Source organism: Dermacentor andersoni, chromosome 11 (assembly GCF_023375885.2).
Source record: "Dermacentor andersoni chromosome 11, qqDerAnde1_hic_scaffold, whole genome shotgun sequence".
Classification (NCBI taxonomy): domain Eukaryota; kingdom Metazoa; phylum Arthropoda; class Arachnida; order Ixodida; family Ixodidae; genus Dermacentor; species Dermacentor andersoni.
Window position 1 is genome coordinate 6,090,386 of NC_092824.1, and position 19,224 is coordinate 6,109,609.

Consider the following 19,224-nt stretch of genomic DNA (forward strand, 5'->3'; position numbering starts at 1 on the left):
CAAGTTGTTTTTTATTTATGAAGTGCCTTCCGGGATTTATCGCTCACGGCCAGTGCCGCCGACGCCGACGACACCATCTTTTCTGCGACAAGAGCTCCTTAACGCTGTCGAGTTAATATCTGTGGTTGCCTGTACGGAGGAAGGGTATCTCTCGGCGTGCGTGCGCACACGCAAGGGTTTCGCTCAGCCACACGGTTTGATTTGTAGAGTCGTGTGAACTCGGCACTTAGACGGGGTGTTTGCTTTCAGGCCTACTTCAACAATGGCATTCGTGTGTACACCTATAACAGTGTTTTTAAGGCGAAAGCCTTAGATCTCTGTTTCATGGTGGCGTTGAGGTACAGAAGATATCACGCGACCCAAAGAAGGCCAGAAGCGAACCAAGCATGTCCAGCCGTGTAAAACAGATGATTGATGATTAGCAGAGGTAATTAATGATTAACTAATGATTGTATTAAGGCGGATTAGGGTGGAATATTATGGATTAAAGTAGATTAAGGTGGGTTAATCTGATTAAGGAGGATTAAGGCGGATTCACGTGAATTCCAGTAGGCTTTACAAGCCGTTCGCCTTCGCGTGTCTTAGGTGATAGCTAAGGACACCTGGGAATTTCATTGCACAGCGGACATGAACTTCTGATACTTATAGCATCCGACATATGGCTCGCTTCTGGACTTGATGCGGTGCTTGCATTTAAATTCTCGTTCTTTCTTTCTTATTAATAGGGGTGTAGTATGTTTGTGTGTTTATGAGATGCGCGTCCGCGTCATACCGTAAAAGGGGCTGCCTCAATTTCCTCACTACCCGCCGTAATTGCTCAGTGGCTATGGTGTCGGGCTGCTAAGTGCGAGGTCGCGGGATCGAATTCCGGCCACGGCGGCCGCATTTCCATGGGTGCGAAATGCGAAAACACCCGTGTACTTACTTAGATTTAGGTGCGCGTTAATGAACCTCAGCTGGTCCAAATTTCCGGAGTCCCCCACTACGGCGTGCCTCGTAATCAGATCGTGGTCCTGGCACGTAAAACCCCATAATTAAAAAAAAAATTCCTCACTATTTCTTGGTAGCCAGCTGTAGTCTGCCTACCAATTTATCGACCTTTAATAAACAGCAGCAGCAATCAATTACAACTTGCCCTGTTTGGATGTGAGGAAGCTGAGTGAGTTACGTTAATATCGGACAGGGGAAGCCGTGGGTCAGCGAACGCTATGGACGATCCTAACGAACGAGGATGAAGTGCGTGCGTGCTCTTGTCGTGAAGAACGTAACGGCGCCAATTTGTGCGCTATATTATGCTAATGCCGACACTTTGACTCGCGTTCTCGCGTTACGCTCCTATCCGTGACTGCGGACGCGGGTAGCGAGAAGGCATCACTGCGGCCTCAGTATAAGCACAGCTTCCGATTCACTTTCACATGGCCGAACATTGGAGATGCGGCTGTCGTCGGTGCGAATCTTTACAGCGATCTGTAGTGTGTCATCTCGTGCGCGGCGCGCCCTCGGTTGCGTACGACGTCACCTCACGCTGCTCCGCCTCTAGTCTCGAGGGGACCGCGAGCTCTGATCGCCGGTGCGTGCAGCAGGGGCCGGTTTCGAGTGCGGCCGTGTGTGCCGTACGAAGCGCACGCAGGAGCAGTTGTCGGTCGCGCCGCGGGTTTTGCGCGTCCGTCTGCTTCCGCGCGGCTGCACGGTACTGCGGACGCCGGCGGCGCCGGGTCGCGCCGAGCCGTCGCAGCCAGGGATCGTCGCTGCGTGCACTCCCTTCCCGGCGGGGGGTTCGGCGACGCGATCTCGGGCGCCGCGCCGAGCTGGTAATCCCCCCAGCACCGGGGATTATCGATGGCCCCGCGCGACGCAGCGCCGGCTCGTGAAAGTCCTTAGCCGCCTCCCCGCGGCGAGGAAGCGAACGACAGCGTCGGCTCCGATCGGGTTCGGCCGAGCGGATCGGACGCGTATATTACGCGCCGTGGGACGAGAATTTAGTGCGACCCCTGGGCACCGGGGCGTGTGCAGCACCCGCCGCCCACTTTGTGTATCGATTACGCTCCGTAGAAAGACCAAATAGCAGTGTAGAAGGAGAACTCCGTCACGACGTCGGCGGCTTATCCGACGTTCACCCGAAGCACCCGACGCGTTCAGCTATATGCCGCAGCCGTAGTCGCGCGCGTACACATTCTATACGGGAATTCTCGGCGAGGTTGGTGCGCTGACGGGCATTACACGCACGAGAGCGTGGCGGAGACGCTGTGCACATCACTTGTTGATATATTAACCTGTCTGTCGTCTTTCGACTTGCGCACGTTGAAGAACGAGCGAAGCGTTTCCGCCTACGAACGACACGTACGAAATGGAAGCGTCTAATTTGCGGTATATTTACGCGTGTAATGTAACCGCAACGCAGTATTGCGCTAACCAGTGCTATAGATTCTATAGTTTGCAGCAAGAAGGGTGACTTCGAGTCGAGTGAGTAATTGCCAGAGATTCCCAGTTTCTCCGAACTGAAGGATTCTTTGCATATGTACTGCTTCCAACTTTTGAGAATAACGAGCCCGAACGAATCCTGTTTCCATAACTCGCTGGCGCTCGCTTGTGCGCTGTTTTAAATTGAAGTCGAGGGTTCCTTCCGCGTCTGCGTGCGCGTACCTCGAAACGAGTGCTTTCGCGTGTTGCGGCGAGCATGGCCACATAGTCGAGGGGGTGAAGGCTGGCTCAAGTGTTGCCTGCGCTTGTTCGCAATCCGAGAGCAGACCAGACTGGGCGCGTCCACTCAGCCCACTTGCCATTGTGCAACCACGGGCGGTGTCCGAAGAGATGCTGCGATGCAACCGAGCGGTTCTGTCGACGGGTCTGCAGAAGCGGCGCCTGCCTCGTTGGCAGGTTTGAGGAAACTCCGTTTTCGGCGCGCATTGTAAGCGAATACACTACGTGCATTATCCTGCGCCGTCATCAACCCCCGCTCCCAAAGTTACGTCAAGCGAAGAGCGGTGAGAGTCGGTATTTTAGGTCCGTCTCTCGTCCGTTCGGTGTTTGCGATGCAGGGCCGGTATTCACAAGTCATTTAGCAAGCTAGAACAGTTCGTAAGAAGAAATGCCTGCCAATAATGATATCAAACGCACGATTAGGGAAATCGAATGGCTAAGTACGTATGGCTCCTCGGGGGCGAAAACATTTGGGAATTCCGACTTCTGGTGTACCAGCGCGTTGCACACGCGATTTATCGGTCGCCAACTGTGCTCCGTGCGCGCCAAACACCCGCCAGATGCTGGACGCCGATTCTCCGCTGGCGTGCTCCCGATCTGCCACTCTCGTGCGGCCACTTGCGCACGCTGCAGGCAGCGAGGCGAGACCATTGTCGGACTCGTCGTCCACGCGAGGACGCCTCGTGCCGAGCGCTGCGAGCACCGCCGCCTCGTTTCCGTGTGCCTCGCTCGGTGGTGCGAGCGTGTCTGCAGGAGGGAGTCTGAGGCGACGCACCTCGGCACGTTGCGTCAGTCGGCCAGCTACGGCGCGTGACTTCGTAAGTGCGCGTAGGCGCGCAGTAACCGCCATCCTACTGCGCGGGTTTACGTTCGCCCGAAGTGGCCATTAGTTTGCCTTGTGCTTCAGTTGTTCATATTGCTGACATGCTTCATCTTTTTCCTGGTTTCTTAGTGACGCAGCTGGGATGCCAAAGCCTCACGCCCGCATGCGCAAATCGTGTAAAATCATGCAGCATTACAAGGGAGCTTACTATAGGGCCCAGTATGTATACCCAGAAACAACTAAAGAGAGCGACAAAATCCCAATAAAGAAATGCGTCAGGCGGGGAGATACAATCTCTCCAATGCTGTTCACAGCGTGTTTACAGGAGGTATTCACAGACCTGGATTGGGAAGAATTGGGGATAAGAGTTAATGGGGAATACCTTAGTAACTTGCGATTCGCTGATGAGATTGCCTTGCTTAGTAACTCATGGGACCAATTGCAATGCATGCTCACTGATCTGGAGAGGCAAAGCAAAAGGGTAGGTCTAAAAATGAATCTGCAGAAAACTAAAGTAATGTTTAACAGTCTCGGAAGAGAACAGCTGTTTACGATAGGTAGCAAGGCACTGGATGTGGTAAGGGAATAGATCTACTGCGGGCAGGCAGTGACCGAGGATCGGGATCATGAGACTGAAATATTCAGAAGAATAAGAATGGGCTAAGTTGCGTTTGGCAGGCATTCCCAGATCATGAACCGCAGGTTGTCATTATCCCTCAAGAGGGAAGTGTATAGCAGCTGCGTCTTCCCAGTACTCACGTACGGTGCAGAAACCTGGAAGCTTACGAAAAGGGTTCTACCTAAATTGAGGACGACGCAACGAGCTATGGAAAAAAGTATGATGGGTGTAACGTTAAAGGATAAGAAATGAGCAGATTGGGTGAGGGAACAAACGCGAGGTAATGACATCTTAGTTGAAATCAAGAAAAATAAATGGGCATGTAATGAGGAGGGAAGATAACCGATGGTCATTAAGGGTTACGGACTGGATTCCAAGAGAAGGGAAGCGTAGCAGGGGGCGGCAGAAAGTTAGGTGGACGGACGAGATTAAGAAGTTTGTAGGGACAACATGGCCACAATTAGCACATGACCGGTGTAGTTGGAGAACTATAGGAGAGGCCTTTACCCTGCAGTGGGCGTAGGCAGGCTGATGGTGATATATAAACGAGAAGAAAGGGGGTTAACCGAGGGGCCCGATTTTTATTAGTCGTATCATAAGAAGCCAACAAACACTGCGCTGCAAAAAGTGCGCACCGAGGCAAGATTCTCCTCGTGCGCTGTCGTGCGCGCGAGCGCTTGGGCGACAACTGGTGGCGTTGTATATATAGCCTCGCCCGTGCGTATACAACCCATGCGGCTGCCGCAACTCGTGCTAGGCCATCTTGTGAGCAGGGAAGTTGTGAGCCTGGCGTGTTGTTTGTATCCTTCCGCGGAGCGTGCGCGCGGAAGCCCGTCGGTTGTTGACCGAGCAGCTCGCATGAACCGCGCGTCGGCATTGATACGTTTCCCCGGCCTCTCGTGATCAGTGGCGGCCCGGAATGAGTGCCGCCTAATGACCCGCGCTATTGCGTGCCGCCGCCGGCCCGCTGCGGCTGACCTAAAAGGGCGTTGTTTTGGGCACTGCTCAGCTGCCGAGACAGCTCGCTCTGCTTCGCCGCCTGTAAGACAGGGAGAGCTTTTCCTTCTCTCGTTATTTCTTGTTTACTACGTGCGTGGGTGCATAGACACGCGCTCAGATGGCCGATTACAGCGAATGGGGACAGCCTCGCTTGTATTGCGTCAACGGGCGTGGCACAGTGGCTCTCGGTAGAGCGAAAGTTTCGGTCGAGATGACGAGTGTTAAATGCACTTAAAATATCTCGCCTGCTCATCGTTCCTCTTTTCCTTTTTTTCACGCTCTCGTTTGCCTCGCCACTGACACGTGATGAGTTGCGAGAGAGAAATAGAGCGGAGGACAGGGAGGCCTGAAAAAGGTCGAGTCTGCTAACCTGCTCGAGGGGAAAGGGATTCAATTCTCGGAGATAGATGAGGGACGCGCAAATTGTCGGGTGGGACACGCGTCCCCGTCGCAGTCTATCGCGGAGGTCCGCAGACACCGCGAAGCAAATTAGCCCGCTGGTAGCCCTAACCGCGCGCGTGCATTCGTTATCACCGCTGTCATTAAATTAATTGACCCTCATGGGAAGCGTATACTCTACGTGCAGTTACAACCAATATGTTCACTTAGCTGCTCGGATCACAACCCTCCACTGGGCCTGTCGTTGCAGACGCCTCCAATGTGCGCGTATGAGTTTTCACTACAAGTTCATTTGATCGCGCGGCTTGAAACATACAGCCTATGAAACTTCTGGACAAACAGACCTGCGTGTTGCAAGGCAAGTAAAGAAAAGCAGACTCAGGAATACTGCGAGAGCGCCCTACTGTGTGCTGGTCTTAATCGAACCGTATTCGAGAAGTGCGTACTCAGTATGGCATCTCGAACTGACCAAGAATGGGGCAAACTGCACTCGGTAGCTTCCAGCAGCGACCTCGCATGGGAAGCACGGACGGTTATTGAGCGTCGCCGATTCCGCGGCAGTACACTGCTAGAAATCAGCTGTCCAATTCGCGGTGTGGGTGCGTGCAATTCGTTGCTAAGCAACATCACAACGTCACTATACACAACTGTACGTATTCTGCCGATGTGGTGCCACCGCCGATGCGAAGCCTTGCCAGTGGGTGGCGGCGCTCGGCTCTTCTTTACCCTAAGCAGCGCAAGTAAACAGCGTCGATCTCTGAAGCGACTCGAGACGGAAATGCTTCGGGTGTCAACGCCTGTGTTATGACTGGGGGCTCAATCCCATCGCTCGTGATCCGTTGTCAAGATTGGAGTCCGGCATGAATTAGAAGGTAGCTGGCCCATGCCGTCGTCCAACTTATCCGCGCTGAGGACGTTGTTGAAGGGAAGGACTGCTTCTCATCGAAAACGAGGAATATGGGTTGATTTACAGTATTTACATGCAGTTCATCAGTCTAGCATGACTGCGAGAGAAAGTACGTCAGTCTAACACGACTGCTTGAGAGAGTGTCAGTCGAACATGACTGCTTAAAAAAGTGTCTCGAGCATCCGCAGAACAGCCGTTTATAAACACTCGGTCCTTCGCCGATTCCAAGGTGGCGGAAACGTCCGTCCAGTCATCGTAAACACGCCGCCTCTCCGCGGGACGGTTTACACACTCACACGCACTCACAGACACAGGTTCTCGGTCCGAAACCGACATCACACGAATTTCGTAGAACTCGGAGTGGACCCTCGCAGCGCGTCCGGGTAGCCAGTGTCCTGCGTCTTGGTCGGCGCGTGGGAAGGGGCCTCCGACGACGTTCCCGCGGTAACTCCCCCACCCGTAGCAGATCAGGTCCGCGTTGGTGGGCTCGGTAACAATAGTTGGCCCGCCGAACTCATTCAGTCACAATGGTGATTTAGTGACGCCGTAGCTAGAGGTTTGCGGCGGCGCTCCAGGAAAAGATGACGCCCGCGGTCGCAACTGGTTGGCAAAACTTGCACTGCAGCTGGCCGTGCTTAACACCTGCCAGCGGTCGCTGCATGGCCGCCGAGGTGCACTGCAGCCGCCGACTTGCACGCGTCGCGCACTTGTTGTTCGGCCGTCCCAGCCGCGTGCACGGAGTGTCCAGTTGATCCGGCCTAATGGAGCCTGCGAACAGCTCGGGGATTACGTCGGATTTGCTGCCTCCGATCGGGCACTCGGCTGTTAGCGCACAGCCGACGGCTGCAGTGGATTACGTGGCGGTGCCTTCGCCACTCCCAAAATGTGTACGCTTGTCCGCTCGGCGACCACCGCGAGGCCGTACAAAACTGGTGGCAACGTGACGGGTCGTCTTTTCTCCAGCCTTGACACGCCTCGTTTCGTTTAATAACGCCGTGATGTTTCATCCGCCTTCTCGCAGAAGCGAGTAAGGCAAACGCAAAGCGTGTCGACCTATTTTACCAGGTACTCGCAACACACCGTATTTTGCGCACCGCTGCCTCTGCGCTCGTTAAATCGGTAACCGCAGATTGTGCTCTCTCAAAGCGAAGTCCGGAAGGTTATTGATTGTTCCTTGTGCTATTTTCCTGCACGACCTTCCTTCCCCGTTGCATGTACTCTTGACATCGGGATATAGACGCAGCCACCACTATCGTGGGCAGATCGAAAAGGCTGCATCTGCCTGGTGGTGTCCTATTTGACAGCGCGGTGACTTCGCAGCCATTAAAAGTCGATATCGGTCCTTTCTCAACTAGCCGATGGCAAATTTCTCTTATGTTCGCAACAAGTAGTTCCTCGAATTATTATAAATTTTTTTTTTCGTATGTTCTCTTCATCTTCGCCGTTTATTTTTTTTTTTTGTGCTCTTCCCCCCTAGTGCAGATTAGTCAACCGGACTCCAGCTGGCAAAAAAAAAAAAAAGGAAACATACATCAACCTCTGCCTTTCATCTATTGTTATATCCTTCTCCGTCTCTTCTGCATGTCCCGTTCACCCACTGCAGGGTAGCAAACCGGGCGCCTGATTAATCCACCTGCCTTGCTTCTTTTTCTGTGACTCTTCCGCACTGATAAGTGCATGTGTTGGCGAATGTGCATGCCGCATATCGGAAGCGTGCGGGCACGGTGCACACGAGGCCAGCACTACTTCCGGACGACGGTGCTCTGCCCCGCCGGAACCGACTTCCTCGCTTGACATGGCGGACACGCCCGCTGTGCAAGGGTGCTCCCACGAAGCGGGACGAGTGCTATAGAATCATCGTGCGGTCCTTTACTACGAGAGAGGCTCGGCTCGTAGAATTGCGAGGAGCCTTTTTGGCGCGGTTGGTTCATGACGAACTCTGCCAACTGACGTTCACTCTCATTCATTGAACATTTTTAGCCGAAAGCGAGAAATGTAGGCTGTACAGTTCGGGTGTCTTGTCACCGCTGAACCGAGTGAACGTTGAGCTAGCGTTTAGTGCCGTCCAAGTCATTGATGCTTGCGCATTCTCACGCATTCTCCTTGGGAAGATAACAGCCGGGTCTGGTTACGGAAGATTACTCACAATCGAAAAAAGTAACTCGGGGCGTGTTTTACTCCGGTTTAGTCGTGCCGAGGCCAGTCAACTAGTATAGTGTTTACAGCGACGTGAAATGGAACGGGCTGTGTAAACTTTTGACGAGTGAACGCAAAAACGACGATTGATGCAAAGTCTTAGCATTGCGTACGAAAGCGTTTTGCGTACGATAAAATCCTGTGCAATGACGGTGGTGTCAGCTGTCTAAATATTCCTGACGAGGAGAGCGAGGGGCGCTTCAACGAAAACTGAAGGTGTGTACCTGGCCGCACGTCTGGCATGCCACTGCTCACGAATGCGACCATGTGAGACGATACCCGCAGGACATACGACGCTCAACCCGCTTATAGCGCGCGCATGCGCACATTGTTCAAGTTCCCCATTGAGACCAGCGTCTCGCAAGTGCGCCTTCGTAGCACGGGAGTCAAGGTAGTGCTTGGTCGAAGGACAGGAGTACGTCGAAGCGGGCCAGCTGACCAATATATAAAAGGGGTGTCCGAATATCCGAAACTTTGGAATAATTAATACAACAATGCCCTATCGAATTCGGTCTGCGGGTCGACTATCCCTAAACGATAATATTGCAGTAGCTTCAACGGCGTCGCCGGACTGCTCGAGTCGGGGACCAGACAAGGAATGACTGTATTCCTGGGAGGAGAAACGCCGCAGGTACACTTACAGTGTTTGGCGCTGAGTGGCGCCCTCAGACATAACGATTCGAAACCGAAACTGGAAACCGACACAGGCTATCACAAATATTATTTTTCCCAAATACTTTTTAATATTACAAAACGCTTACGATGCTAATTCAAACATAAAGTCGGAGCAAAAGTACGATCAATTTCATCTCCGCGGGCACTGTAGCACGGACTTCGTACAGGAAGTAATTGCGCGGGCTACGTCGCTCAGGGAGCCAGGCTTTAACACGAAACTCCATGGGAGCGATTTTGTCCGCGACGGCGACGAGCGACGAAACGGATCGTGCGCGAGAGGTCGCTCGTTCTTTTCGCTCGATCGCTCGGTTCTAGAAATCTAGAATACATCGCTCGTCGCTCGGAAGTGCTGTGAGCGACTAGCCAAGAGCGCGAAGGCGGAACTGGATATGCATCTGTCACGTACTGCTGATTGTCGCATGGAACTAGCAGACGACTAAATTTTGATACGTGGAAGGATAGGAACCTACCGCAGGTCCTTCAGAAATATTTTACGGTGCTCCTTGCAGTAAAACACATCAACTTTAATTAACAAACCACGCGTCACGCCAGTTTCGGCGCGTATTTTTTGCCCTCATACCGCCAGCACCGTGGGCTCAAAGTCGCTCAAAGTCGTCGAACGCATAGTGCATACGACTTGTCGGCGACGAGCGACAGCCATCTCCATCGCGTCACTTGTCGTTGTCGCGCGCAAGATCGCTTGCATGGGGTTTATACACTTGACAGGCTACCCAGCCATCATTCGCACTATCCGAAAAGTCCAGCACATGCGATCAAATTGCACATTTTTCCCTTCTCCTCCATTTGTGCTTTCAAGAAGCGACGATTCAAAACGTGCAATGTACGTGGCACAGACTTGCTGACGTTATGAGAACTGGGATGTGGGAATCGTTTTATATCGATTATGAAAACGGCTCCTCATCATTCGAAAACTATACGAAAAGCACTCGATGTATATTCTGGCGCTATTCGATTTGCATTAGTTTTGGTCACAATAATCACTTTTGGCACATCCCTACATTTCAGCTTGTGTCGAAGCGAGCGACCAGAGGATCTAGACGTGTTGGTCAAAGCAGGCACGTGAGGCAGGAGCATACACGCGACCGGAGTGTCGTACACCGCCGGCGCTCTGTTTCTGACCGGGGGGGTCCTGCAAAAGGGGACATTGCGTTCGGCCGGTCATGTTTTTGCAGCTGCCACTGTCCCACGCCTGCATCCCTCTTTTGGCGGTCCCGTACGTGAAGGCAGCCCCCGGCTCGGCAGACGCAAACTGGGATGGAAAATAAGTGCTGCAAGCGAGTCAAGAGGTCGCGCTGTGGTTTGTTGCGGAGAATTTCGAACACCGATGAAACCAATGCGATATTTTACGATTACTCTACGGTACTAAAGTTTAAGCTGACTCCCTTTTTTGTGTCGTTTCATTTGTGCTACGCGATTTTTTTCGTGTTGAAAAGTTTCCTTGCGCGCTCATCGGAGCCTGCTGCCGAGGAAACGACACGAGACATCATCAGTCGCCACAAGAACACGTAAGCTGAGCTGGAATGTACCATTGCTCGGGACGAGTGTCATGAAGTAGCAGACGTTGCTTCGCAGGGATTGTAACAAGCACGCTCACTCACTCACGCCACTTGATTCGCTCATTGGGCTCACTCACCCACTCGCTCATTACACTCAATCAGTTTCTTCTTCCCCTCAGTCACTGAACCGAGCACTTACTCTTCTTAACCTCTCGGTGTTTTACGTCTCATTTCACCTCACTCAAACCTGCCTTACCTGCCTGCTCCAGCTTCCCCACGCATGCGGACTCCTTGCTCATTTTGATCGGTGCCGATGGACGCCTTTTGGAAACGGCATTAGTTGAGCCCGGACACTGGCATACAACGAGTATCGAACTCATCGTTGCCTGCACTGCTGCTGTTTGCGTGTCGAAGGAACGTGAGCGCACTTGAGGCGGCCTTAGCGCGACTCCTCCGGCGAATAGCTGGCAGAAGATACATCGTTAAAAGCGGCGCTGGGAAGCCCCCCTCCCGGCAGCCCGTTTCGAGCGACAGGGTTTCGCGCACGGGTGGCGACGCGGCGCGTACGCCGATCGCTGTGATGGACGGCTGAGCTCGTCTTTCAATTTATCACCCGGCTGCATGCTGGATTCCTTCTCTGACCTCACGTGACCCCCAGAGAAAGTGCGCGCCCTCTTTCCTGGAGCTCGCCTCCTCCGGCGCGGTTACCCGCCGCGGCGATTTACGAGGCAGCGACGTTTCGGGTTTTCTTGTTCGTGCTCGCCGAGCTGGATCACATATGCTTGTCGAAAGACCAAGTGTTGCAGGACTGACTCCGGCAAAGGAAAACGTGCTTCCCAACGCGAACGCTAAGAGAAAAACGAATTTTGCCATTTCGCTCGCTCGACTATCAGGCTGGATGGAATTGCTTATGTTTGTAGATTGTCCACGCTGCCTCCTTTTCGCTACGAGTTGGCATAGACGACCAACGTCGAGTTACGTCGGCTTCCCATGCGTTAAACGTTCCCCTTTACGACGTCAAAAGGAGCTGGAAAGGCTTGCCGGGTTGACAGCCGCAGCCGCGGTATTTAATCGCAAAACGGATGTACTGGAAAGGAACTCGTTTTGCCAAAGACGACGTGCTGCTTTCTGGGACACAAGTAAGCGAGTTCGCTTGTTTATGTTCTTCGCCCGACGCATACTGAACCGCATGCTTTCCTTTAGTGACTTCATTGCTATTTGTACTTCCCAAATGGTCGCGAAATGGTAGTTCGCCGGGCTCTCTGGATACGACGACACGATGTGGCAAACAGCGCCGAAACGGGACAAAGGGAACAGACGACGCGGGCGCTGGTGTCGACTGCTTATTTTCTCCCGTTTCGGCGCTGTTTGCTGCATTATTATTCATTTCCAAATGTTGCGCTCACTGGGATATACCGTCGAGAAAGCGCGGTCATCGCCAAAGCCGTGAGTGCGAGTCCAAAAAAAAAAAAAAAGAACTCGACTTCACTGACATCGACAGCGAACGAATTTTCTTCTGTCAGTTTGACGACTCCACGAGAATGCGCTACCAGTGTGTGCCAAGTGTCTGCGTCATGTCACCTGTCTTACTAACTCGGGTGACTGTTTCGTCGCTTCAGTGAATCGTTTGCCCTTCTAACCATTGAAAGGTATCTGTATAGCACAACAAAATAAGGACATAACAAACGAAGACGAAGCCAAGCGCTATCAACAACGAAAATTTACTTCCGGGATCGGTCATACTTGTACTCCCAAACAACCATGTGCACAGCTATGATATCAACCATGAAGGTCCATGAAAGGTCTGATCGATGAAGATCCATGGAAATCCATGATATATATCAACCATGATGAACCATGAAACCGTCTCCGTTTCTTCTTGTGTCCTTGTTTTGTTGCACTATACAGATACCGTTCAATGATGACCGACCAACAAACCCATATCGCCGCCCTTGTAACATTCACATATTGCTATAGTGTGTACGTATATCGTCGATTTTTCCATCATTAGCTAATGGCGCTGTTGCAGCGCAGTCGATTAATGCCTTAGTAAATTACCTTTGGCTTCTGGTTTACTTATGCCTCAGAAAAAAAATGTTTCTCCCGATTTGTACGACATAGCGCTTCGAACGTTTCAGCTGAAAGGATGCTGGCTTCGTGCCCGGCTTTCGGAGGCAATCCACGACGTCCACAGCGCGACTGCAGACGAACGGAAAGGCAGGACGGAGACCTTGTCGTCGGTCGCGCTGTGCACATCGTTGACTAGCTTGGTCTCTCGCTTTGTTTAGGAGGAAGGGGCGGGGTGTCGTTTGCACGGGGCTCGACTATGATCGGTACGCCAGCTGGTTAGGCTGCTCCCATTGCCCGCTGCTGTCATTGCCACCACCCCCTCCAAACACACACAAACACAGCTGCACCGAAAACATGTGGCGCACTTGACCGGAAATAAGGCTGGAACACACACACACATTACTCCGTTCTCCCTGTCCCCCTAAGAAATTCCGTAACATATTATGTGTGTAGAGAAACATGCATTATCAACTAGGAATCAAACTTGTCAATGATCTTTGCATCTCGGGCGGCCGATCACGTGCGCTGACACGACCACTCTCGCTAGATTTTCCGTAACTCGGCATCCGACGCGCCAGAGTTTAGGTAGGCAGCGTTCCATGTTCCATATATATATATATATATATATATATATATATATATATATATATATATATATATATATATATATATATATATATACATATATATATATATATATATATATATATATATATATATATATATATATATATATATATATATATATATATATATATATATATATATATATATATTGGGAGGTATTGGGGATAAGAGTTAGTGCAGAATACCTTAGTAACTTGCGATTCGCTGATGAGATTGCCTTAGTAACTCATGGGACCAATTCCAATGCATGCTCACTGATCTGGAGAGGCAAATCAGAAGGGTGGATCTAAAAATTAATCTGCAGAAAACCAAACTAATGTTTAACAGTCTGGGAAGAGAACAGCAGTTTACGATAGGTAGCGAGGCACTGGAAGTGGTAAGGGAATACATGTACTTAGGGCAGGTAGTGACCGCGGATCCGGATCATGCGACTGAAATAATCAGAAGAATAAAAATGAGCTTGGGTGCATTTGGCAGACATTATCAAATCATGAACAGCAGGTTGCCATTATCCCTCAAAAGAAAAATGTATAACAGCTGTGTCTTACCAGTACTCACCTACGGGGCACAAATCTGAAGGCTTACGAAAAAGGTTCTACTTAAATTGAGGACGACGCAACGAGCTATGGAAAAAAGAATGATAGGTGTAACATTAAGCGATAAGAAAAGAGAAACTTGGCTGAGGGAACAAACGCGAGTTAATGACATCTTACTTGAAATCAAGAAAAATAAATGGGCATGGGCAAGGCATGTAATGAGGAGGGAAGATAATCGACGGTCATTAAGGCTTACGGACTGGATTCCAAGAGAAGGGAAGCATAGCAGGGGGCGGCAGAAAGTTAGGTGGGCGGATGAGATTAAGAAGTTTGTAGGGACAATATGGCCACAATTAGCACATGACCGGTGTAGTTGGAGAACTATAGGAGAGGCCTTTACCCTGCAGTGGGCGTAGGCAGGCTGATGGTGATATATAAACGAGAAGAAAGGGGGTTAACCGAGGGGCCCGATTTTTATTAGTCGTATCATAAGAAGCCAACAAACACTGACACCAAGGACAACATAAGGGAAATTACTTGTGCTTAATAAACGAAACAAGGAAACGATAAATAAATGGAAATGAAAGTGGATGGAAAAACAATTTGCCGCAGGTGGGAACCGAACCCACAACCTTCGCATTTCGCCTGCGATGCTCTACGAATTGAGCTACCGCGGCGCTGTTTCCCCATCCACTTTCTTGGGTATTTATGTGTCCTAGTAGAACCCTGGGAGTGTTAGCCAGCGCCACCACTCACTGACCTTGGCGACAGACGTGGAACGTCTTTTTTGCCGCAGGCGTCACGAGACCGTGATCTTCTTTGGTGAAGGCAACTGGTCAATAAACCCACATATGCTACCTGAAGGCATCAATGTTGCCGGATTCGAGACCCTCGTTATGTAATTAACGAGAAGAAAGGGGGTTAACCGAGGGGCCCGATTTTTATTAGTCATACCATAAGAAGCCAACAAACATTGACACCAATGACAACGTAGGGGAAATTACTTGTGCTTAATAAATGAAGTGAAGAAATTATAAATTAATGGAAATTAAAGTGGATAAAAAAACAACTTCCCGCAGGTGGGAACCGAACCCACAACCTTCGCATTTCGCGTGTGATGCTCTACCAATTGAGCTAGCGCGGAGCTGTTTCCCCATCCACTTTCTTGGGTATTTATGTGTCCTAGTAGAGATCCCTGGGAGTGTTATAGCCAGCGCCACCACTCACAGACCTTCGCGGCGGACGTGGAACGTCCTTCTAGACGCAGGCGTCACGAGAACGTGATCTTTTTGGGTGAAGGCAACTGGTCAATAAACCCATATATATATATATATATATATATATATATATATATATATATATATATATATATATATATATATATATATATATATATATATATAATATAGAACACCGGAACGCATTAATCGTGTGTACGGCTGTTGATAGCGTCACAACACGGCGCGATAGACATTGATGTTTGCAGAATAATCTTGGGGTACACGTTGTAAAATAGCGCAAAAGTACGTGTATAGACTTTTACACACAAAGGCACAGGACAGCTTCCGCTTTTGTCCAGCGGGAAATAAAGGCGATGGCGAGAAGTTTGCCTTTAATTATATACGGAGTGCTAAAGGTATCGGTGCGGAGGCATGATGTGACTTTCCTTTCACAGAAAACATAAATACTGCTACTACTACTACTACTACTACTACTACTACTACTACTACTACTACTACTAATAATAATAATAATAATAATAATAATAACAATAATAAGGACTCCGTACTGTACTGTAATAAGAAAAGTCACCACTGTAACGCCAAACTGGCGGTGTGGGTACTGTGATAAATAAATAAATAAATACACTGGAATTACTTGAAAAAAGAAACTATTTTTGATCCGGTGTAGTCGTCTTACAAATCGTGTGACCTTCGGGAGTTTCTCACGCGCGCCGTGCTGTCGCGCGTGGACTGAAGTGTGCTCGACCGTGTCGCCATTGAGAAAGAAATGCCAACTCTGGTGTCGCCCTCCTCCCGCAGGTGCCATGAGGCTGCGCACGGCGGCGCTCCTGCTGCTCCTGGCGTGCACCTTCCGGCCGGTGGCTGCACGACGAGGCGGTGAGTCGAGGCTCGCGGTTCGCCCGCTCTTCCTGCAGCGCGACTGGACGCCATCGGCGCGTCGACGTTCGGACGCCGAGGACACGCCACGAGCGCGGCTCCCTCGAGCGGCCGTGCTGAGCACGACGGCGAGGATAAACCGGCGCCCGTCTCGCGATTACTGTCGACGTTATTGAGATTGGAGCAGTGTAGAGACGCGGTTGCGAAGGCCCCTCTCGAGCGTTGTTGTCGCGGCACTCGGGGCATGTCGTGATGTCGTGATACGTGGCGTTCGTCTCGTGTCACGAATATTCTGAGATATCCAATTGAAGATAGGCGCAGTGAAATGACCGCGTCGGCATCGCAACAGCGAAGAGGCTAGATAGATAAAAAGATAGATCAACTCCAAGTGCACGAAGCATTCAAAGAAAATTCGTGGCAATAACGGTAATAGCGAGCGTGCTTTATCGATGCACTACGCTACGAGACTTGACCGCCTGAACACAGGCGCAGCCGGCGGCAAAAGGCATCGCCGGGCAGGCAGCCAGCTACCGCAGAAAGCGTGCGTCCGTGTACTCCACTCGCTGCCGCAAACGTGCATCGAGAGCAGAGGGACACGCGAAGTAGTACGCCGAGCGTGCCGACAGAAGCGGTGACGCGTGCGATGTGTCGGTGTATACACGAGGACGAGCGACTCTAGTGATGGCACGAGTCAGTAACTGCGACAACTAAATTAATTTAATGTTTCGTCTTTTCATTCTCTCTTGTTCTTTAACACGTGCAGTGGTGCCTTGCGACATCGATCGCCTACCTCCGAGTGCGTGTTCCTTTCTGTTCCCGCTGCCGCGCTGCTATTGCCCGTTGCGAACCTGTCTCGGTTATATCGGGGAACGACAGTTTGCAGAAACATATCCGCGCCAGTTCGGCCTTCGCGTCGGCTGGCGGACGCGCCACCGCCGCGTGAATGCAGACCCCAGTGCGCAACGAATATACAGACGTCGCAGTGCGACATTTACCGACAAGCAGCGTGAAGGGATCGCCTTCTCCCTTGGGTTGCCGGGATAGCCCAACGCGAAACCTGTAGGAGCGGCTGTGGGGGGAGAAGTATCAGCTTTGACAGGGAACGCGGCTCGTACACCGCGCCCAAGCCGCGGCTGCCAATTTGACGGGCTGTCAGTCGGCGGGCCTCTTCGACGCGTAACTCGAGACATCTCAGGCCGTCGAACGGGGCGCGCGTTTGTCGCCACCCCCCGCCCCCTTTTTTTGTCTTTTTTTTCCTTGCTCCTATCATTTGTTCGTTGTTGCCACTCGTGATTTTGTCCCCATTCTGGCGGTCAACGGGACACTTTCACCCGAAAAAGTATGGCTTGGCAATTTCCACGCTCTCTTGGGAAACCCGAGCCGTGTGGAGGACGCTGCGAGTAAAAACAGTCATGAAAGAGGGAGTAGGGTACCCTACTGCGTAAAGGCTACGGTACGCAGTTGGCTGAGGGCGTCCGTGTATATATATATATATATATATATATATATATATATATATATATATATATATATATATATATATATATATATATATAAATATAGCGGATCAAGTGTAGGAAGCGTGATTTAAGAAAAAAAAAAAAAACGTGCTGCGCATTTTGTTTTGCCGCTGTATATATATAGATGCCTGTTCGCCTTCCTTCGTCGCTGAGATGTATCAGCACGGGCAATTCGCGTCAACCGAGCAGCCTCGCTGTACGCCAGACATCGCATCTTAAAACGTGAGCGAACGGTCACCGCTGCAGGAACGCGCCTTTGAAAGCAGCTCGCTCGTTATCGAGCACGCTTTCCCTGTTACCGGAACCAACCGCAACTACCTATGGTTAACCTCCCTGCCTTTCTCTGCATTATTTTCTCTCTCTCTTCCCTGTTACGATCGCGCGCGATATAGAGCTGTCTACAGCAGAAGACGCCGGTACCGCGAAGTGGCACGTACTCAGTGGTTCAGTACCGGCATGCTTTTCGACTAAGTGTGGCTGGAGGCGACGTTTGAAACGAGGTAACCTCTGCAACGAATTCTTGCACAGGTGGCACACTGCATGTGTTGCGTACGGGATGTTTTGTTTGCGCACTTCCGAGCAGGTGAAATGTGTTCGTGCTTAAACTTGAAAGCGTCCGTCCCGACACTGTGCTGTGACGACGTGAAGCGGGCCGTTCTTGTTATGCAAGGAGGTCTTCCGTGATGCATGCGGCAATCCGGTGGCAGCCCTGACGCGCCCCAGCGCGCCACGGAAAGCGGCCCGCGTCACGTGCAGTCCCTCATCTTTCAGTTAAAATAGAAAAGAAAAAAAAAAAGAATAAACGGAGAGAGAGAGAGAGCTCAGCCGGCATCGGAGGAGTGCGGCGGCGTGGGACCCGCGTTTCACGCTCGGCGTCGATCACGGATCGGGTTTCGCTGTCGCGCGGTCGTCATAGCCAATCGGAGACATCGAGCGCCCTCCCAGCCTCCTTGCTGCTCGGTTTTCTTTCTGCTTCAAAATCGTCTCGTGGGACGACTGTCGAGTTGCGAAAACGAGGCGAGACGGGCGGTGAGCGAGGTTCCCATCGCGGCTCGCGTTGCTGCCGGTACGCGAGAGAACCGACGTGGGGGGGAGGAGGAGGAATCTGCTCACCGCGGGACTTGGTTCATTACGACAGGCATAGAAGCGCAATTCCCAGTGGCGTCTGAACACCACCAGCCGAATGCGCCTCCTTTTCAGGTAATCCCGGCGATTTATAGTGAACCATCGAAGACGCGGAACAGGTTCTGCACGCTCAGCAGCCCAGTGTGCCCCAAGCCCAGCTCAGCTGTACGCAGCACATTTGGGCGTCGATTGTGGGGCATCCGAATTGTGGGCGCGCTCCCTACAGAGCGAAACGGAGGTCGCCGGCACTGGACGCAGCGGAGGGAGGCTCTTGCCGCTGTCATCCGTTCGAGGCTCGATGCGGTTCTACAAGCTGCAGCTTGGAGGGAAACTGTTGCGTTTTGGCGCTGTACGCGAGTGCTATGCGCCTACCGGAAGTGGCCGTAATTCT

At 51.4% G+C, this 19,224-nt stretch overlaps 1 protein-coding gene across 4 annotated transcripts in view; it reads left to right on the forward strand.

The window, feature by feature from the left end:
* The window catches only part of LOC126517426 (latrophilin Cirl-like), a 433,187-nt gene that overhangs the window by 155,681 nt on the left and 258,282 nt on the right, over positions 1-19,224 (forward strand). For all 4 annotated transcript variants that reach the window (XM_055064486.2, XM_055064484.2, XM_055064483.2 and 1 more), the window contains one exon: positions 16,111-16,188. In XM_055064486.2, coding sequence (XP_054920461.1) covers positions 16,111-16,188 — 78 coding nt within the window. The remainder of the gene's footprint in view (positions 1-16,110; positions 16,189-19,224) is intronic.